This window comes from Budorcas taxicolor, chromosome 10 (genome assembly GCF_023091745.1).
Source record: "Budorcas taxicolor isolate Tak-1 chromosome 10, Takin1.1, whole genome shotgun sequence".
NCBI lineage: Eukaryota > Metazoa > Chordata > Mammalia > Artiodactyla > Bovidae > Budorcas > Budorcas taxicolor.
Window position 1 is genome coordinate 59,978,419 of NC_068919.1, and position 23,204 is coordinate 60,001,622.

General features: G+C 40.1%; 1 protein-coding gene across 1 annotated transcript in view; it reads left to right on the top strand.

The window, feature by feature from the left end:
- Positions 1 to 23,204, top strand: part of FBN1 (fibrillin 1) — a 274,877-nt gene that overhangs the window by 12,889 nt on the left and 238,784 nt on the right. The window contains exon 2 of the mRNA XM_052647051.1: positions 21,342 to 21,424. Coding sequence (XP_052503011.1) covers positions 21,342 to 21,424 — 83 coding nt within the window. The remainder of the gene's footprint in view (positions 1 to 21,341; positions 21,425 to 23,204) is intronic.

Sequence of the window (23,204 nt, forward strand, 5' to 3'; positions counted from 1 at the left end):
CCGCCACCCGCCAAGAACCTTTGTGGAAAGAATTTATATTTCAGGAAATGGAAGCACTAGTCTGAAAACCACTTTCATTGGAAGTATTGCAAAGAGATGCCCTGAGAATTGGGACTGTTTGTGGTGAGGTTGTTGGGTATTTTGGAAATGGGCTTTAATTGGCTTGTCAGAGGAAGAGTTTGGTTATGATCAGGTAGACAGGATGACCACTGGTAATTCCAAGTCATACTGCCTTTCATCTCATGATCTCACAGGTAAAGAGAGAAACTTTCCCAGCTTCCACACATCAGATCTCAGAGAGAGCTCTGGCCCTGCTCCTGTCACGTGCCCCTCACTGTGGCCAAAGAAATGGGGCAAGTGGGCTGGCCAGGACTGAGGGGTGTGGAATGGCTTCCTCTTCCCCAAGAGGAGTTAGGGTAGCAAAAGGAGGAAGAGATGCTGAATGAGAAACACAACACATCTGCTCTGGACCAAGAAACCTCTCCTTCCCACATTATTCCCACATCCCAGGACTCATTTCATCAGTCCTTGCTCTCCTCTCTGGACGCCTGTGGACAGGACTTGCTTGCATGATCTGGGGCTGGACTGACTCAGATTGTCCACCCTTGAAAAGAGCCATTGCCTTCACTTTCCAGCTGAGTGTTCCCATCCTTTGGCTTCATGCCTTGCAGCAACATAATGCTCAGTCAGTACAAAGGGATTCTCATTTGTCGTTTTTCTTCTGTGCTCTATTTCTTTTGAGAAATTGAAAATATTTGTAGGTTTTTCATTTTCCTTTAATGATCCCCATTTTGATTTTAATGAGAGTTGGCTTTTAAGAGATCTTAAACTATTGAACATCTGGGAAAGTGGGCCAAAACATACTTTATCTTAATTTAGGCAAAGCTTTGGTAGAATTCCTATACCCTTGCACCCTTACACATTAACCTCTAGTTAACTGGTTGGCAATAAACTCTAAGAAATTGTGGTTGCTTTATATTCATTCACAGCCTGTAAAAATAAAAACTTCTTTAAATAAGGAATAGTTTAAACAGATAATAGTTATTTTTCTGCTTGTCATTAAAAATGTTCAAATTACCTAATATCTCTTATTCCCATGGGATAAATCACACAACCAAAGTTAATAAAAAAGCAAAAATGCAGAAACAAACAAATACCAGGTACTTTGTCTGTTCTGCTAATTTCCCAGGAAATAAATAAACCTCAAATAGAAAATAATCTTTTATTTTTATACTTTTGAAAACCTTTCAAGAATCTTACAAGAATATGCAAGTCAGGTTTTCCTTCTTTTTTTTTGGTCAACAGTATGTTGGTGAATATTTGGCAGAATTCTAGACAAGAGGATCTAATTTAATCTTAGATTGACCCAGGTGTTTACTTGCATTTGGGCCTGTCCTTGAAACCTTGTCACCATTGAAGAATCAGGAAACATATCAGGCTTCCTCACTAAATTATTTCCTCCTCTCATTTTCTATTTCCCATGACTGTAAGAATTCTTCCATTCGTGAAAAGGCAAAATTCAGCCTTCTTATGGACCTGATGCAAATCAGTCCCCTTTCCTTCAAACTCCTGTTAACTGATGGATTTATGTTTTTGTCATAAAGAAAGATATGGTGTCCTTATGAAAATGAATCGTGTCAGAAAGTAGTTTAGTGCCCAAGAAAACCCACTCCCTGGACTGCTATTTTCACAAGGGTGAGGAAGTCATTTGTTCTGAACATTAGCCTTATTGAATAGCTGCATATGTGAGATTCACAGAAGCATTTTGGTTCATTCTTGCCTCTTGCTTAAGATGGTACACAGGTTGGAATTGGACTGTTGTTGGCTTTTATTGGTAGTCCACATCCCACTCAAAAATGCGGAGTTCCATAACAGGTAGAAACGGTTCTTGTATGAAGGGAAAAAAATAAAGCAGAAGTGTGGGGTTATGATGTATAAAAGAGTAGGGCTACAAGAAGATCTAGGCCAGATGCTGCTGCAAAGTTGTTGTTTTCCAACATTTAATGTGGAAAATTTCAAATGTAAACAAAACTAGAGAGAATACTCCAGTGAAGCTCCAATTTCAGTAGTTATCAATGAATGCCCAGTCTTATTGTGTCTCCTTCTCTTCCCTGCCACAGATTATTGTCAAGTAAATCCCTGAAAAATAATTAGTCACCATTTCAATATGCGTCTGTAAATGATAAGGACTCTTTAAGAAACAAACACAATGTTACTATCATTTTTCAAAGTATCAGTAATTGAAAAATATTATCAAATACCCAGTACTTGATGTTATTTTTATATTTGATAATATTGTATAAATTTGGTTAGTATTATCAAATTTCCCTGATTAGATTATAAACTTTATTTTTTATAGTTCATTCAAATCAGGATCTAAATTAAGTCCATCTTTTAAGAGTAATTGGTTGGTAAATCTCTTGCTGCTGCTGCTGCTGCTAAGTCGCTTCAGTCGTGTCCGACTCTGTGCGACCCCATAGACGGCAGCCCACCAGGCTGCGCCACCCCTGGGATTCTCCAGGCAAGAACACTGGAGTGGGTTGCCATTTCCTTCTCCAACGCATGAAAGTGAAAAGTGAAAGTGGAGTCGCTCAGTCGTGTCCGACTCTTCGCGACCCCATGGACTGCAGCCTACCAGGCTCCTCCATCCATGGGATTTTTCCAGGCAAGAGTACTGGAGTGGGTTGCCATTGCCTTCTCTGGATAAATCTCTTAAATATTTTTAAATATATAGATTGGCCCTCTTGTCATTTTTACTTATAATTTATTTATTGAAGAAATTGATTCATATTATATATCACTTCTAAAAATCTGAACTCAGAAACAAAGAGAAGAATGGTGGTTTCTAGGGGCTGGTGGGTAGGGGAAATGGGGAAATACTGGTCAGAGGGTTTACAGTTCTAGTTATAAGGTGAATAAGTTTTGAGGATCAGAGGTACAACATGATGAGTATCGCTAATAATGTTGTATTATATGCTTGCAAGTTGTTAAGGAAGATCTGAAATGTTCTCACCACACACACAGACACCCACACAAACACATATACACAAAATAGTAATTATGTAACCAAGTGGAGCTAATACTTTGGTGGTGATCATTTTGTAGTGTATAAATGTATCAAATTGTCATGTACTATACTCTACAATATTATCTGTCAATCCTATTTAATAAAGCTGGGGGAGAACAAGAAATTGGTTCACGTCCTGTAGAGCAGTGGCGCTTAAAATGCCAGACCATTAGCTGCTTGTTTTCAATCTGTGATGATACGAATATCATGTGCCAGTAAGTGCAGTGTGTCACTAAGCACACCATTTAGCTGAGCTGTTATTTTTTTTCATAGCAAGGCTTTCTAGATGAAGGAAGCAGGGAGATGATTTACATTCCAGCTTAAGTTCCTTATCTCATTATAGATTAGTAATATATAGTGTGTGGACTAGCACTGATCAGCCCTTGGGCCATCCTTGGTGCACAGAGCTGCAGGGTTTCTCACAGTTTGTTGATGACTGCATCCCAGGGGTGGTGGTGGTCACTGTGTTCTGTCCCCTGTTGTTGTTGTGACTTGCTAGTTAGAACTGGGAACTAGATTCAATTCAGAATCAACTTTTTGGCAAGACTTTGTAAGTGATGTTTGTACTTCCATTCAAAGGTATCTTCTTGTCTGCCAGCCTCTCTTTTTGTAATGTTAGCTGCCATTGATGATCATTGTCTAGGTCCATTAATTTATTAGGCTAGAAGAATGGGAATATTTGAATTCTGTCATTTCTTCTTTGTTTATTAGCACTGGAGAGTTTTATGTCTCATTTTGAACTTACACTCAATGCCTCACACCCAGCGACGTCTGCAATGCTGCCAGACATGCTTTTTCCGCACTTGTCTAAACTGACCCATGACTTCGAGGGTTGTGGAAAAATTATTTAATATCTAGTGCTGAGGCATAGCAGTGATGAGGTCTAACACTGTGGAAAATTTACAGAGAAGGAACCAAGCATTTGAGAGGGCAAACAAGGAAAGATATAATTCTGCAGGGCCCCATTCCTTTCCCCTCGTCCCATGATTATTTGTGCAAGTGAAGACGAGACTCTCGATGTGTCATTTTTGTTTACAGTAGGAATTTCAGGCAAGGGGTTATAAAAGGTTGGTGAGATTTTGATCTATGAGTGGATAGAAGAAGACGTTTACAGATATTTTAACATTCACAAGTGAATGTTTTTACCCTCATTTCTTTTACTGCTTTTCCAGGAACACTCTTTTTATTTAAGAAATAGGCACTTTTAATTATACATATTGTAGTAATCATTTTACCATTTAAGTCATATAATTAAGCACCTTAAGCTTATACAGTGCTGTGTGTCAATTAGTAAACTTGGTCGCTTCAGTCATGCCTAACTCTTTGTGACCCCATGGACTGTAGCCCACCAGGCTCCTCTGTCCATGGGATTTCCCAGGCAAGAATACTGGAGTGGGTAGCCATGCCCTCCTCCAGAGGATCTTCCTGACCCAGGGACTGAACCCGCATCTCTTATGTCTTGCATTGGCAGGAGGGTTCTTTACCACTAGTGCTGTCTGGGACATATGTCAATTACATCTCAGTAAAACTTGGAAAAACAATAAAAAAGAAATAGGAACTAATATAGCTTTAGTGATTCAAATGAAACAGTCTGTAAAACACTGGTCTATCCACATCCCCTTGGGAAAGGTATGCAGGGATAAGAACTGCCCCAGTGGCTTTATTCTGAGTGTTTGTGGGGGATTGTGTGTGTGCACATGTGCTCGTGCTAACATACAAGTTGTACTTCCTGTGTTTCGTGTCAGTGAAAGATGCATGCCGTTCTTTGAGGTCTGACATGTTTCTACTACCTGGTATCAAACTCCCTGGGAAACTGGTAGACTTTTTAGGAACAGAAGCTTTGTCTTTGGGAGCTGCTACAGAGGGGATTTGGAAACCGCTTCCCTGGTGGCTCAGAGTGTAAAGAATCTGCTTGCAGTGCAGGAAATCCGGGGTTCGATCCCTGGGTCTGGAAGATCCCCAGGAGAAGGAAATGGCCACCCACTCCAGTATTCTTGCTGGAGAATTCCCTGGAAGAGGAGCCTAGCAGGCTGCAGTCCATGGGGTTGCAAAGAGCTGGACACATCTGAGCAACTGATTCTTACTTTTACTAGGTAAGGAGGTAGAATGGGTGGCGTGCCAGCGTCAGTTCCTTCTCAGAGGTTGTCACTATGTGGAAGCATTGCCCAGTATTTAGTGCCCATTCTTCTCAGTGATGAAATACGAAGACCATCACCCTCCTCAGAGCCCACAAAGTATTGGGAGCACAGTGCTGGCATCACTCTGGCTGAGCGGGATATCTTTTAGATTGGATTTCAGGGCAGAGCTGTGCTGGTGTTTGGGATGGGAGTTGCCACTTTCTCTGTGTGATGGACAGTGTGGCGGCAGCCTCTGAATTAGGTCATAGAGACGTGAATCTGGAGGGTTTTTTAGAATATCATTTGGAATATCACCCTGGCCTTTGTGCAGCTTATTGTCTTCCTAAGATGGGTCAGATAGTTGCCTGCATGACCTGATAATTTTGCTTGAAGCTGCTTTTCAAAAGACAGGACGTACCCATGTTCAGCATATACACAAAGCACATTCCAGTGGCAGCTAGGAGTAGGTGTTAAATTATCTGCATTTTGAGTCTCTACATTGCTCCCCACCTACCCACTCCCCTAAACACTGAACATGTTAAGAGCTGAGAGATTTTATGTTGTTTTTTTTTTTTTAACCAGGGTGACCAGGGCAGGATATTCACCATGTAGAAACTTTCAGAAACAAAAGTACTGGTCTGTAGGAGTGAATATTCCCAAGATGTGTTCCTTTTATCATTGCTTTTCTTTTCTGGTATACTTTGTGAGGTGTGTCTTAAAATTTTTGGTTCTGCAGACCTCAGAAAAGAAAAGAGCACACAAAAAAGTTATCCACAAATGAGATTATTTAAAGGAACACATTCTCTCTGGGGTATTTATGGAAACATCTTTCTAATCTCTAATCTAAAATCTTTAGTACTAGCCTTGGAATGTTTTATTAATGAATTCTTTTGGTTTTTAATTAGTGATTTATGACATGTTTCCATTGGGTAGCCTTTGAACTATTACTTCACTTCTCTGAATTTCAGTTTCCTCATCTGGAAATGAGCACAGCAAATCATATTCTTGATAGAATTTAAGGGAAGAGTCACACAATCATTTTGTAAATTACAAAGCTCTCTATAAGTTGTTCATTATTATTTTTATTCTACATTGCGACTTTATACGGACTAGATAAATTCAAGATTCAGTCAAATTCCCTTAAATTTTAATTAGGCTATTTTTATTCAAAAAACTTCCAGATAACTAATTTTTTAGAAGTAAATGCTTACAACTTGCTTAAATTACAAAGTTAAAAAAACAAATTGTCAAGTTCTTGATTCCTAATTTATGAATTGTTAATTTCTATGAAATAATCTCAACCATAGCATGCCATTAACTGACTTCTTTTAGAAACAAACTCTGTCAATGATACATTTTCCCTTTTTTTTTTTCGGTTCCTTAGCAACACTCTTGTGTCTGTTCTGATGATAAGAGTCGGTATAAAAATGATTTTAAAAGATCCATTGCCTGTTGACTCTTATGAAATAGAGTTTGAGATACAAGCCCTTCAAAGCTTTTGAAGCTGTAAAATATTTTCAAAGGATCCATCTGAAAGAAGGAAAAATTTTACTGTCATACTCCATGAATTCCATTTATGTGGGTCTTTTGTTATTTGATTTTTCATTTTAATTTTTTAAAATTAAAAAGTAGATGGAAACATTGATTTCTTATTAGAAATTGTGTTTTTCATTCCTTTATTTTATTATTTGGTTTCTTAGAAACACGTTTATCTTTTTGTCAAATTACATTCTTACCACTCTGACAAAATTCTAACTTAGATTTCTTAGTTGAAAGTACATGTGAAATCCTAAGCCTTCATTTACCATTTAAGATGCAGATATTTTGCTAGGTGCTAGGGCTGTATAGATAAATCTGTACTTTCTGTCATTAAAGGGCTCACATTCTATATAAAAGAGAGGGTAATTACTCACTTCCAGGAAGTCTGAAATGCTCAAATAACCTGAGTATAAGAGCAAAGCCACCAAATAGCATTCAAAAATGACCTGTTTCCTTGCTTCATTTGGAAACCACTCTTTCTAACCTTTGGTCTGTGAACTAGCACTGGGTCCTGATTTTACATCATAGTTGCTGGGATCTTCTGCTTTGTAAAATAATGCAGGTACATTGAGAATTAGAATATCCAATCACTCCTCGGTTTTTAAGTTACTGATTTATGGGCTTAGGGATATCCCATACTGGCCCTAATGGGCTCCTGCTGGGGGTTGGGGGTGGGCCTGGGCCTGGGGCTGGGCAGCCTTCCAGCCTGGCTGCCCTCTCAGGATTGCGTGGAGTAGCCTGAGTTTAAGGTGGTTGGTGCTCACAGCTCACTGGGCAGCTGGCTGGAGCTGCAGGGACCATGGGTTTGAGTGGCCAAGTTTCCCTCTGGTTGCCTGCCGTGGAATGTGTTTTCCCATAGAAACAACATTTTAAGTCTGTGGTCAGGTTCCCAGACCAGCCTACAATAGCCCATTTAGCTGATAATGTGGCCGAGAGACTGCTATTTGACTAGCCCGGGGACCAAACCACCACCTATTAACATTGTTTCTATTGGAAAAGCCTGTCCAAGTTCTAAATACCAATATAGAAATGACATTTTGGAACCCTACCTGTTTGTCAGCTGGGAGCTGCCAGTCCTCAGAACTGGAGAGTTGAATCACTCTGCCCTCCCGGCTGCTGAAGGACGCCATTCTTTCCCCTCAGCCTGATCCCATTGGCTGGCTTTCCTGTCTTTTCCTGGGGCTGCCAGGACATTCAGAAGATATTATCTCCTTGGACAGAGCTATCTGTTTGAGAACTTCTGGGAAGTGGTGAGAATCGTGGTTTCGATCCCTTATTTCTTCTGTGGGTGGTAAAGAGGTGGGAAGGGACCAGTTGGCCCTTGGGAGTGGTGAATTCCGCAGGATCATCCTGGGCCTGCCTGTTCTGGATCACCTGCTCACTTTACTTGTTTGCATTTCAATCATTTCTAGAATTTTGCCCACCCTTTAGAAAAGTACAGTGTGGCTTTGGCTTGGGTAAATGGAGCAAATATCCCAGTCTAAGAAAATAACCATGCTCGTCTTGAACTCATGGGTAAATCCAAGGGATTGCTGGGTTCTGGGAAACAGTTCTTCAGAAGCACGATGAGTTTATGTGATACCATTGGTTAAATCCTTGTAAAGGCCAGAGAGATGCAATTATGAGGCACATTTTTGTTGTTGTTTTTTATTTTTTTCCTCTTTTGAAGAAACCCCTCCTCATCCTTATAGGTTGAATAGTAATTTCAACTTCATAAACAAATACACCTCTCCCCATGTGTAGATGGGAGTTCCTTTTATACTCACAACCAGTAGTGTGATGCCAGCGGGCAAGATACACATCCCTTGCCATAGAGAGAAGTAGGTTTAGTGCAAGTTTACCATAACAGAAAGCTAGTCAAACCATTACCTTTAGAAGTTTGAGGGGGCTCACACGGGTGGTTTAGTGAACTGTGCAGACTTGTGTGTTCCCTGTATTGTGTAATCCACAGTTCTAGACGTAGAAAGTGCCCTGTGTGGTCAGTAGGATCAGGACTTGCCGCACACATCCGTGTGCTTCTGGTTTTCATGGGTCAATGTCTGGTTTCCTATTCCAGTGCACCCTGTGGCTTTAAATTCTCCCTCTTTTAAAACTTTTTTTTTTTCCCCCAAAGTAAAGCACAGACTTGTGCATGTTCCAGTTCAGGTCTCAGTGTAGTTGCTCACTCATGTCAAACTCTTTGCGACCCCATAGACTGCAGCATGCCAGGGTTCCCTGTCCATCACCAACTCCTGGAGCTCACTCAAACTCATGTCCATTGAATCGGTGATGCCATCCAAACATCTCATCCTCTGTCATCCCTTCCTCCTCCTGCCCTCAGTCTTTCCTAGCATCAGGGTCTTTTCCAATGAGTCAGCTCTCCGTGTCAGGTGGTCGAAGTATTGGAGTTTCAGCATCAGTATCAGTCCTTCCAATGAACACTCAGGACTGATTTCCTTTAGGATTGACTGGTTGGATCTCCTTGCAATCCAAGGGACTTTCAAGAGTCTTCTCCAACACCACAGTTCAAAAGCATCAATTCTTTAGTGCTCAGCTTTCTTTGTAGTCCAAGTCTCACATCCAGGTATGACTACTGGAAAAACCAAGCTTTGACTAGATGGACCTTTGTCAGCAAAGTAATGTCTCTGCTTTTTAATATGCTGTCTAGGTTTGTCATAGCTTTTCTTCCAAGGAGCAACTTTTAATTTCATGGCTGTAGTCACCATCTGCAGTGATTTTGGAGCCCCCCAAAATTAAATCTCTCACTGTTTCCATTGTTTCCTCATCTATTTGCTATGAAGTGATGGAACCAGATGCCATGATCTTAGTTTTCTGAATGTCAAGTTTTAAGCCAACTTTTTCACTCTTCTCTTTCACTTTCATCAAGAGGCTCTTTAGTTCTGCTTCACTTTCTGCCACTTTAGTGGTGTCATCTGCGTATCTGAGGTTATTGATATTTCTCCCAGCAATCTTGATTCCAGCTTGTGCTTCATCCAGCCTGGTATTTCACATGATGTACTCTGCATATAAATTAAATAAGCAGGGTGATAATATACAGCCTTGACATACTCCTTTCCCGATTTGGAACCAGTCTGTTTTTCCATGTGCAGTTGTATCTGTTGCTTCTTGACCTGCGTACAGATTTTCCAGGAGGCAGGTCAGGTGGTCTGGTATTCCCATCTCTTTAAGAATTTTCCACAGTTTGTTGTGATCCACACAGTCAAAAGCTTTAGTGTAGTCTATGAAGCAGAAGTAGATGTTTTTCTGAAATTCTCTTGCTTTTTTGATGATCCAACGGGTGTTGGCAATTTGATCTCTCATTCCTCTGCCTTTTCAAAATCCAGCTTGAACATCTGCAAGTTCTCAGTTCACGTACTGTTCAAGCCTGGCTTAGAATTTTGGGGGTTACTTTGCCAACGTGTGAGATGAGTGCAATTGTGTGGCAGTTTGAACATTCTTTGGCATTGCCTTTCTTTGGGTTTCGAATGAAAATTGACCTTTTCCAGTCCTGTGGCCACTGCTGAGTTTTCCAAATTTGTTGGCATATTGAGTGTAGCACTTTCACAGCATCATCTTTTAGGATTTGAAATAGCTCAACTGGAATTCCATCACCTCCACTAGCTTTGTTCGTGGTGATGCTTCCTAAGGCCCACTTGACTTCTCATTCCAGGATGCCTGGCTCTAGGTGAGTGATCACACCATCATGGTTATCTGGGTCATTAAGATCTTTTTTGTATAGTTTTTCTGTGTATTCTTACCACCTCTTCTTAATATCTTCTGCTTCCATACCATTAGGTCCATACCATTTCTGTCCTTATTGTGTCCATCTTTTCATGAAATATTCCTTTGGTATCACTAATTTTCTTGAAGAGATCTCTAGTCTTTCCCATTCTGTTGTTTTCCTCTATCTCTTTGCATTGATCACTGAGGAAGGCATTCTTATCTCTCCTTACTGTTCTTTGGAACTCTGCATTCAGGTGTTTATATCTTTCCTTTTCTCCTTTGCCTCTAGCTTCTCTTCTTTTCGCAGCTATTTGTAAGGCCCCCTCAGACAACCATTTTGCCTTTTTGCATTTTTTTTTTCCTTAGGGATGGTCTTGATCACTGGCCCCTGTACAATGTCTGGAACCTCTGTCCATAGTTCTTCAGGCAGTCTATGAGATCTAATCCCTTGAACCTATTTGTCACTTCCACTGCATAATTGTAAGGGATTTAATTTAGGTCATACTTGAATGGTCTAGTGGTTTTCCCATTTCAGTCACCTATAAAAGATTGCAAAAGGATTTAAATTGGCTGCCACTCCAAAATGATCTCCCAGATTTGGAGAACTGCCTTAGCAACTTGGTTTCCTTAGCTGAGAAATGCTGAAGGGGTGTGTGTGTGTGTGTGTGTGTGTGTGTGTGTGTGTATGTGTGTGTGTCTGTGTCTCTGTCTGTGTGTCTGTGTGTGTGTCTGTATGTGTGTCCTTGATATGGCAACCTAAATTCTTTGGCTTTCAGGTTCTTGGGCTATTGCTTTGGATCAGCACAAAATTTCCACGAAACACGACTTAGGGCGTACATAAAATGAAACTGTGGAAGCCTCATCCTCTCTGTGCTGCTGATGCAAACAGATTAGGGAGGGAAAAGCCTCCGTTCTAGCAGTGCATCCAGAGGAAGCTCTCCAGGCTGCCTGCTGACTTCTGTGATGCTCATCTTTGGGAATTGACCACAAATGCTGGCCCCATCAGTGACTTTGATCAGACACAACAATCTTCCATGAGAAAGTACACTTCAAACTTTTGCTGAGACGAGTCACCTTTCGGATTTATGGTTTTCTTTTGCTGAAGAAATAAGTAGAATCAGATATTTATATATGAGTGTTTTCTCTACATTTATATTATATTTTCTCAAAGGAAATATATTGATCCTTGAGTTATAAGCATTGATAACTTCACTGATTAGAATAAATTAATGATCAGAACACCAGCAAAATGGCCAAGCCGTGAAACCATTATGCATTACTATTTAACTGTCTGCAAGTGTTAGTAACTTATATGCAGAGTACGTCATGAGAAACGCTGGGCTGGAAGAAGCACAAGATGGAATCAAGATTGCCAGGAGAAATATCAGTAACCTCAGATATGCAGATGACGTCACTCTTATGGCAGAAAGTGAAGAGGAACTCAAAAGCCTCTTGATGAAAGTGAAAGAGGAGAGTGAAAAAGTTGGCTTAAAGCTCAACATTCAGAAAATGAAGATCATGGCATCTGGTCCCATCACTTCATGGGAAATAGATGGGGAAACAGTGGAAACAGTGTCAGACTTTATTTTTTTGGGCTCCAAAATCACTGCAGATGGTGATTGCAGCCATGAAATTAAGACACTTACTCCTTGGAAGAAAAGTTATGACCAACCTAGATAGCATATTCAAAAGCAGAGACATTACTTTGCCAACTAAGGTCTGTCTAGTCAAGGCTATGGTTTTTCCAGTGGTCATGTATGGATGTGAGAGTTGGACTGTGAAGAAAGCTGAGCGCTGAAGAATTGATGCTTTTGAACTGTGGTGTTGGAGAAGACTCTTGAGAGCCCCTTGGACTGCAAGGAGATCCAACCGGTCCATTCTGAAGGAGATCAGCCCTGGGATTTCTTTGGAAGGACTGATGCTAAAGCTGAAATTCCAGTACTTTGGCCACCTCATGTGAAGACTTGACTCATTGGAAAAGACTCTGATGCTGGGAGGGATTGGGGACAGGAGGAGAAGGGGACGACCGAGGATAAGATGGCTGGATGGCATCACAGACTCTATGGACGTGAGTATGGGTGAACTCCAGGAGTTGGTGATGGACAGGGAGGCCTGGCGTGCTGTGCTTCATGGGGTCGCAAAGAGTCAGACACGACTGAGCGACTGAATTGAACTGAACTAAACTGAAGTGTTAGTCACTCAGTTTTGTTCGACTCTTTGAAACCGCACAGACTGTAGCCTGCCAGGCTCCTCTGTCCATGGAATTCTCCAGGCAAGAATACTGGACTGGGTTGTCATTCCCTTCTCCAGGGGATCTTCCCAACCCAGCGATCAAACTCAGGTCTCCCACATTCCAGGCAAATTCTTTATTATCTGAACCACTAGGGAAGCCCATTTAACTGTCTATAACCATTTAAATGGGGCTTCCCTTATAGCTCAGTCGGTAAAGAATCTGCCTGCAGTGCAGGAGACCCGAGTTCGATCCCTGGGTTGGGAAGATCCCCTGGAGAAGGAAATGGCAACCCACTCCAGTATCCTTGCCTGGAAAATCTCATGGACAGAGGAACCTGGTGGATTGCAGTCCATGGGGTCGCAAAGAGTCGGGCACGACTGAGCGACTAACACACACACACAACCATTTAAATAGGCATGGAATATTCTTCTCTTAAATAGATTAATTTATAAGAAATAGTTCTCACTATGAGACAGTTTTCTATGTTGGCCTCATTTACAGCTAGCCTGTTTATGACACCAAAGAGATGATATTAATCTTTGTTAATTATGATTTGTACTTACCAAGGCATTTAGTCAGTGTTATCTTGTGTGCTTCTGAACAGACTCCAAGATATTCCTGGCATAACAAGCATTGTTTCTCTGTTTGAGGAACTGTTAGACTGGGATCAGAGGGCCTACGGGTGGGTTTCACAGATGAGAATCTGTACATAAAATTATTTAAAGTGTATAATTGCAGTATAACATATGTGGGTTTTTGAGAAGTATGTTTGGAATTGTGTTGGTAGGTTGAAACATGATGGGATTAATCAAGGAAAAGAGATTAGTGTTATGAGAGGAGATGGAATTATACACTAAACACAAAGATATAAAAGAAAGTGAAAGTGAAGTCGCTCAGTTGTGTTCAACTCTTAGCGACCCCATGGACTGTAGCCTACCAGGCTCCTCCGTCCATGGGATTCTCCAGGCAAGAGTATGGGAGTGGGTTGCCATTTCCTTCTCCAGGAGATCTTCCCAACCCAGGGATCGAACCCGGGTGTCCCGCATTGCAGGCAGACGTTTTAAGGTTGTGTGTGTGTGTGTGTGTGTGTGTGTGTGTTGGGGGAGGGGACTTGTACATGAGTGACAGCTGAGTCCCTGAAGAGGAGGAGCAGAGCAGGAGTGTAGAAGTTGATGGCGCTGAAAGGTATCTGAAGCTAATAGTGAGATATATAACATTTCATGGTGATTAAAGGTCTATCTCTGAATCCCAGGAGAATAGAATTAGGCATGGTGAATATGAAAAGATAAGCATCTAACGAGAACCTACTGTATAGCTCAGGAAACTCTAGACAATGCTGTGTGGTGACCTAAATGGGAAGGAAGTCCAACTGCTGTACAGTAGAAACTAACACAATATGGTAAAGCAACTGTACTCCAATAAAAATTAATTTAAAAAAGAAGCAGCTTAGCTACATTGTCCTGATGGAGCAGAGAGGAACCAGGAAGCCAGGAAAAAGGAATGTGATATTAGTCCAACAGTGAAACACTAGGATTTGGACAAGGGATTCACTAATGGGGTTAGAGGATTTGAGAGCAATTTCAACAGTGGGATGAAATAAAACTAGTGACCCCTCTTAGCAACTGGGAAACATCAAGTCATAACTCAGACAGTCCCCTTCCAAGCTCACCTCGGGTGACGAGGCTAAGTGCTCTTGTTCTGAGCTTCCTTAGCTCCTCAGGCAGACCCAGATGTCTGTGTTTTACCTGTCATATTGGCTTGCTTCGCATACTTGTCTGTCTTCTTTCAAGCGCAAAGACTCTTTTCTTAGTCACCTTTGAGGGAATGTAACAGTTTATTTATAATTGCATGGTAACAATATTATTGTTATTTTACTTTTAAATAAACTTCAAAAGTTCTAATAAATTTTAGAACAGTTTTCGACTTACAAGAAAAAAAACAAGAGGATAATATCAAGAGCTCCTATAAACCCTGGACACAAATTTCTCTGCTGTTAGCCTCCTATACTAGTTTGATACATTTATGACAATTAACCGAACCAACATCGATACATTTTTGTTAACATCCATTTTTTATTCAGATTAATCAATTTTTTAACTGAATGTCCTTTTTAATGTTCAAAATCCCATCCAGGATGCCACATTACATTTAGTTTTAATGTCTTCTTAGGATGTGACAGTTTCTCAGAATTTCCTTGTTTGTGATGACCGTGATAGTTTTGAGGACTATTGGTCAGGAATTTTGTAGATTATCTGTCAATTAGGATTTCTTGGGAAATGCTTAAGGAGTAGTGAGTTATGCTTCACCTTTTTGAAGGCAGAGTATCTACATAAATTATTTGGAATTTATTAGCACAAGAGACTTTGCTCTTTTCTTGCCTTTATTTATTCAATCATTTGTTTATCAATCTTGGCTCATAGACATTTATTTTGTACTTTGGGTTATAATCCGATGCTACTTTTGTTATTCTGCTACTTAGATGTTTGTAGCTTTGGCCACTGGGAGCTCTTCATTTGGCTCCTGTATCCCTAACATATGTTCATCGTTGTGAGCTCTGTTTCTTTGTTTGGCAGTTACCTTCTACTTTCTATCGCCACGCGATACTCCAGACTCACCTTGTGCACTTCTTGCCTAGTCCTTGAGTCAGCCATGTCAGGAGAAGTCAGTCATTCTCCTTTTATTGGAGAATGGTATTAGAAACCGTGATCTTGGTGTTAAGTATGCTTCTCTTGAAAGTGAAAGTGAAAGTGAAGTCGCTCAGTCATGTCCGACTCTTTGCAACCGCATGGACTGTACCCTATCAGGCTCCTCTGTCCATGGGATTTTGCAGGCAAGAGTGCTGGAGTGGATTGCCATTTCCTTCTCCAGGGGATCTTTCCGACCCAGAAATCGAACCTGGGCCTCCTGCATTGTAGGCAGACGCTTTACCGTCTGAGCCACCAGGGAAGCCACTTTTATTTCTTATCTAACACAGGGCCATAGAGTCTCACTGAATATGGTTGAATTGCTTTGTGCTTATCTGCAATCGTCTTGTAGACAAGGTGGTTAGTCACATGCCTTACTGTGTGCTCAGTAGTGAATTTACTGGCTATACCAGACGATGAGTTATGTGATCTTGGATACCTTGTTGCTGTTGTTGTTCAGTTGCTAAGTCTTTGGGACCCCGTGGACTGCAGCACACCAGGCTTCCCTGTCCTTCATTTTCTCCTGTCTCTTGGAATTTGCTCAAACTCATGTCCGTTGAGTCAGTGATGCCATCCAACCATCTCATCCTCTGACTGTTGGAGGTAATAACAGACCATTTCATTCTAGAGGCCCTGAGAGTAGAAACTGAGAGAGAGAGAGAGAGAGGACAGGAAGGAAGGAAGGAAAAGAAGCAAAGAGAGGGAAGCCTTGAGAAACAGACACTGGCTTTGGAGGTGAGGATAATGGAGTTACTAATCTAACAGAGATGGAAGAAAGCAAGAAGAGGGTAAAGCTCCTGGAAGCCAGAATAACAATGGTTCATCTTCCTGTTCCTTTTGAAATCATTTTCATTCAGAAAAATTGTGTGTGGTAGGTTAGAGAGGTTGGCTGACTGGCTTAAGTCTTCCAACGAGAAAGCCAAGATTGTCTGTGTCCCAGCCAGTGTTGATCCAGACAATCCAGAAATACGTCCCTGGGTCTGGAGAGCCTGGCTGATGCCTGAGGAGGCCATGGAAGCCAGTTTCAGTGCTGGGGTTTGAAGTTTCATTACTCGATTTGTTGTGACTGGCAGACGGGTTGGAATGGTCACGTGTAGTATTCAGATCACTGCTGTGACCTCTGGCTTCGGCTAAGAAGAGAGCCAGAATAAAATAAATAAAATAAGGGCGGAGCAGTTGCAAAGTTTACTGAAGCAGTGGAGTCATTTATGAGATGGCACAGATAGTTTTTCTTTTTACCTGGATAAAATTTGTCAAAGTACTCATAAAATAATGATGTGTGGTTCCACAGTATATATAGCTCATTTGCATATTATAGTTTTTTCATCTCATTTTTTATAAAATTGTAATTATTTTTAAACTCTGAAACTGGACTATTAGGATGTCTACCTTGAGGTGTGTTACAGGGGCACCTTTTGTCACGTGGTGGCATATGCTTTCTGATACCTCTCCAACTACTTATGCTCAAGAGGACTAAATGATAACTTTTCCCCCTGAAGGTCAAAGAAGCCAGCAGGGTCCTTATCATTAACCTTCACTTAATGCTAATTATTCTGTTTGTCCAAAGTTTTATCACTTCACAACTGAGAAACTCATGCATATAAAATAAGAGTCCCTTGAATTTGTTTTTATTACCCCGGTCTTGTCTGAAAAAGACTTTGCATTTGGGATAGGAAACAGAAAGGCTATCCCGGCTGTAAGAGGCCAGACTCACAGAAGTGGGCTCTGGCTTAGGAATGTGGACACACTGCAGACATCTCACACAGAGGCCAGTTCTGGCAATGACGTGGTCAAACGTGGTAGAGCCCAGCTGTTTGCTCCATTGAGAGGGCCTTTAGCTAGCCCACACAATCTCTGAGAGCTGTGTCTGAACTGGATCCAAATATCCAGCCTGCCGAGGCTCACCCCTCCCCTAGAGTGACTGGAGTTGGGTTGTTGCAGGGCTAACATTCAGAGCAACTGGTAAGAAAAGTTACAAAGAGTGATTGAAAAAATGTACTGTATAGCAGTAAAGTGGAATAGAAGCATATCCTTCCCACCATAAACTATTAAGAATCAGGTAAAACAGTTTATGTTTGTCTTTGGTCAGTTGATGGACATTTTGTGATATTTTTAATCTATGCCACCATCAGTGCTGCTGATTGGATGTCATCTTATTACCTAAATACATCTTTACCTTAAGACAGTGTGCTCTAAGATAAGATTTCCTGGGTTCAAATCCCCATTCTTTACTTCTAAGCTATGGGACTTTAGCTAGCTAGCTTGTTTACCCTTCCTAAGACATAGTTTCCTTACTGTTAAAATAGTAATAATAGAATTTAGCTCAGAGAGTTTCTATGAAGATGAAATAATGTATCTTTAGCACGGTATATCTTTTCTTTTTGAATTTTACCTTTAATTTGCTGAATACTAACTGCCACTTGCATGGAGCTCTAACTCTGACTCTTTTTTAAATGATGAGTTGGTCGGTATATCTGATGAAGCACAAAGGAAGAAGTATGAATGCTACACTTATTTACACAAAAAAGTAACTTCATTAATGATTTGTCTTCTTTATTAATGATTTTTTGTGCTTAAACCTGAGAGTAAAATCTTTTAGAATGGAAATAATCCAACGTGTCTACTTTAGACTTCAAATATCTTAGTGCTTTCCAACTTAAATAAGACATTCATTTCTAGAATTAAACCTGTTTTTCTTTTTTTTTTTCCTGTGTGTAAGTAGAATAAGTGCCATCCAGTTAGTTTGCAGTTCTCAAGACCAAAGTCAGCAGAGGAGAAAACTTATATCTTTCTAATACTTTGTGTTAAGCCACAAGACATAGTAGTGTTCAGTGTTGTTGAAGAACAAATGGCAATAAGACAAAGCAATTGTCATTTGGTGATATTGGTTGAAGTTAAATAATATATTACCTATTAAAAAGGACGAAGTTATTAAACTCCAAAAAGTCAGAGCATGAAAACAAATCATAATTCAATACTATATAGAATTTTAAGAAATGCAATGAAATGAAAATGTGATAATTAATGAAAGGGAGCTATGAATGCTTCATTCTAATGAAGCAGGAAGTAGTCTGTTTATGAGATAAGAAGTTCATGCTTTTAAAGTAAAAATTGTTGTTTTAAATAAAAGATGATGATCAAAGTATAACAGGACATATTTTTCAAATGAATAGTTATAGATGGGTATTCATTGAGAAAGCAAAAGAACTATTTCCCCAGATCTCCATCTCCCGAGGCAACCAGTTTTAACCATTTCTGTTTTTATTTCTTCTCATATTCATCCTCTTGACACCATGTACTGTGTTTGTACTTCTGTGTCTACATTTAAACAGAACCTATTGGCTTCTTGCCGTGAAAGATGGGGACATAGCTCACTTGGGTCTATACTTTTACTCTCTCTTCTCTTTCCCATTTTTAAAATAATTATTGAATGACTTTTAGTTATTGGTATTAAAAAAAAATAGGTTCTTAAACCTCTGTTTCCTGAATCAATTGCTTTATTTCTCTCCACACTTTTCTTTCCAACTTGTTTCTTGATTTATGACACATGATGGTTTAAGACCTTTTGTTTTGTAACCATTGTAAATTGAAATGTCTTCCATGTTTTGTCTGTAGGTTGATTCTAAACATTGAAGGAACAATAAAGAATGTCTATTACTGTGATTTTTCAAATACCTTGGAAAATCTTTTGAATATCTTGCTTTGTAGGGCTGATTTTGTACTCTTTTTTACCTACCTTTTTTTTTTTTTTAAACCCTGTTGTATGTGTTTACTCCATAAATACACTCATTCTTGTCAGACAATGTGTCCTGGTTTTTGTTTGAAAAACACAGTTACTCTGAGTACAGGATACCCTACACAAGGCTCAGGGATTCTCTGAAGCATTTCCAGGGTTTAGTTTGGAGTTGCATTGGATCCAATGGAGCTGTTGGTGGGGAAGGTTTGAGGTGGTTGACTTTGGCCTGGATTATCATTTTAGATTGAGAGAACTTTTATGAAGTTTTGGTGTTCTCTTGCCCCAGCTGTCTGTCCTATCTCTTCCTCTCATTCCCTTTTCCAGGATTATGAGTTGCCCTGGGAAGTTCTGGGCACTCCGAACTGAAGTTTAGGGCACTACTTTGTCACAGGAGGGACAGAGCTTGGACAGCATTTGGCTTGGAATTCCCAGCAAAGTTTCTCTCTGCCTTAATCTCTTATGGTTCCTTTGGCTGAATAGCTAATTTAGATCAGAAGATAATTCCACCACCATGCTGCTGCTGCTATGTGTTTTCATTGTCCTTTTCATTTATAAGCTTTTCATGTTCATTAGGAGAAGGCAATGGCACCCCACTCCAGTACTCTTGCCTAGAAAATCCCATGGATGGAGGAGCCTAGTAGGCTGCAGTCCATGGGGTCTCTATGAGTCAGACACAACTGAGCGGCTTCCCTTTCACTTTTCACTTTCATGCATTGGAGAAGGAAATGGCAACCCACTCCAGTGTTCTTGCCTGGAGAATCCCAGGGATGGGGGAACCTGGTGGGCTGCCGCTTATGGAGTTGCACAGAGTCGGACGCAACTGAAGTGACTTAGCAGCAGCAGCATGTTCATTATTTCATCTGATACACACACATTTGATGTGGACACATTCCATTATCCCAATTGTAGAGAAATAAACTAAGGCTCAGAGAGTTCCCAATACCAGGCACATGTTAAGCCTCTATCCAATAATTATCTGTCTAGCGTTGGAATAGCCCTGGCTATTTTACCCTGGCTAATCCTACCCTGGCTAAGTATGTATATGGGGCCCTCTCCTTGGCTCCTCCATCCTTCTTCTTTCTCTTTCTGATGTCAGCATCAGTTGGTCTGAAGTATGCATTTTTTCCTATAGGATGTTCCAGGTTCTCTGGGGCTATAAAGGGAGTTCAGGACAGGGCAAAGACTTGAGCTCATTTTCCAATCCTGCATTTTGTTAAAGTGGTGAGTTCAGGGAGAATACAGGAGGGTTCTGTGCAAATATAGTGAGAATATGTGAGTACCCCCCCCAACAGAAAAAGTATTTTAGCTCTGCAATCATTTTTAAAGGCTTTTACTTATGGGACTATAGTATTTATACCAGCAAGGCTTGGGATAGCTGCTATTTTGTGAAATTGATTGTAAAACCTTTGGTCTGCCTTATCAGCCCCTCACCTTGAAGAACTGGCGTCAATGTTTAGGCTCGCAGATGTGGCAGAGTGAAATGAATGGTTTCTTCTGGGTGTCTGTATTATATCCTCTGCCTTAGTTTCCAGTGTAAAATTTGCTAAGTCTTTACCCAGTTGTTCCCTTAAAGTGTTAAATATGGATCTTCTGGATCCTGAATGTGTGGCTTTGTTCCAAAACATGTGATGAGCTGTCTGTAAACAAGAAATCCAGAGTGACATGGACTTTATTTTCCTGTAACTGTTGGTATCAACTATGCTTCCAGACTTCGGCTAAAGAAATATTTACATGTTTTGGCTTTTTTTTTTTTTTTCTGACTAATGTCGGAGTTTGCATTCCTGTAATTCTGATGAAAGGAAGAATTTGGTCATATTTTAGAGGGTAGATTGGCCATAGAAAAAAATTACACACAACTTCAATGAGTAAAAGTATAAGGCCTCACATTCAGTAGACTTTATGATGACTTTTCTTAACTAGATTGGTAAATGTATTGTTCAAACTAGACTCGTGTAACACCATAAATTTTTATATCTGTGCATTGTGATAGAACTGTGTTGTGTTTCTATGGTTTTTATTTTCCTGATGCTCTGTGTACAATGGTGATATTAAGCGTATCTTTATTGGTATCATTATGTTAAAATGTACCAAACTACTAAGCCAGCATTGAGTCCCATGAGCTTACTGTTCTTGTCTGCAAAGATTCATACTGTTCTAGTAACTTGGGAAATTTTTCCGTTAATTTAGTCACATATTCTTTTTTGAAAAAAAAAAAATATATGGGGTTATCATGATTGAATTTTTTTGTTTGTTTTTATTTCAGACCCAATGTCTGTGGATCACGTTATAATGCTTACTGCTGCCCTGGATGGAAGACTTTACCTGGGGGAAATCAGTGTATTGTCCGTAAGTAATAGGCAATCTATTATTTTTCATCATTTTCTTTTGTTTTGGTTGCATGGTGATTCTTAGTATTCTGTCCTATGTAACTACATACCATTAATATGTTTATAGCAGAGCCTTCCAGCTCTAAGATTTTGCTACTTCCTCTGAATCCAGCTTGGGAATATATTAACTCAGGCAAGCCACTGTTAATACTTTAATTCAGTGACTTCCTTTAGAATGTTTCTGAGATAGAGGGAATAGAGCCACAGGGATTCTTTGATTAAGGTTTCAGGTCATTGCATCCCTTATTCCTGGCTGCGTAGATTATGTCATGACTTTGATGGTTTTTTTTTTTTTTTAAGTTTATCATTGCTGCCTTCCTTATTGTAATTTCTGTGTTGGCCACCTACAAGCCTACCAAACCTTGCATGTTGAATTTGGGTGATGGAGGCTAAAAGGAAACCTAACTGTTAGACAAAGAGGAGAGGAAGCAGATAGAGCATCATATGAAAATGAGTGAAAAGACTGGAGGAGGAACTCTGATGGTACCAGAGATTCCTGTATTGATTCTGCTTCTGTGGCAAAGCTCAGATTCTCATATCCCACAAATATTGTATGACAAGCCTCATGCCAGACAAGGTGATGTTTAATGGAGATACTAAGTCAGATTAGTTATGGCATTGGTCCTCCATGAACTTCTACAGTCATCACACCTGTGAAATAATTTCCAGTTTTTGGAAAAATCCATCAGTATAATAGGGAAATTTAGAGCTGAGAAGCCATTAAGGAATCATGTCTCCCCCCCTTCTCATTTGGCCAAAAATGGTCCGTGGAGAAGAAGAGATTATTTCAATCTGCATTCTCTTGGTGACCTGAAAAAGTTAATTTCCTTTCCAGTTCTTGATTTTGACTAAAAAAACTTATTACTCTGGCACCTTGTGGTTTATGTCAAAACCAAAACTGACTGAGAGAGGGATGTAATGGGTTTTGGAGTTTTCTAAATGAACTTGACAACAACACCCTTTCAGTAGTGTTTTGTGGAATCCCTGAGAAATGCCACCTTCAGGTATTTAAACAAATGTGTGTAGAGCCTTTTGAAAGCTTATTTCTCAATAGTTTTCAATCTCCATCATAGGGCTCTTCTGACGTTTTGATGCACTTTCTATCAAGGGCATTATTTTTGGCCTTGCATATTTCATTTACTTCTTGCAAGTTTGTGCAGGAATTTGATGGGAAAAATTAAGTCTATGAGTATAAAAGAGTAGTGACCAAATCTTGGTCTTTTGATAAGTGTAAACCATTTGCCGTTTGAACTTACTCTTCAGTCCAGTTAGCAGAGCATTTAGTACCAGGATGATATTAGTCTCTGGGTGGCTTGAAGATGTTAATGGCTTCCTGAGTGTAGAATCAGTACTATTAAGTGGATTCGCACTTCTCTTCTCAGACTGTTGATGTGGTTCACAACAGGACTAAGTGTGTAGGATACAAGTTGCTCTGTAGATCAGATGTTCTCAGCTGGCAGGATCTGAACCAGGAAGGAGTCTGAGCCAGGCATGAAATGTTTTATAAAGATTATGAAATTTTAAGCATTTACAATAAAATAGGCTACCAAGAATACTGCTACAAGTTTTATATCACTAACTCTAAGTTAGTGTAAAAACAATGTGTATGTGTCTTAGTCACTAAGTCATGTTTGACTTTTGCGACCCCATGGACTGTAGCCCACCAGGCTCCTCTGTCCATGGGATTTTCCAGGCAAGAGTACTGTAGTAGGTTGCCATTTCCTTCTCCAGGGAAATCT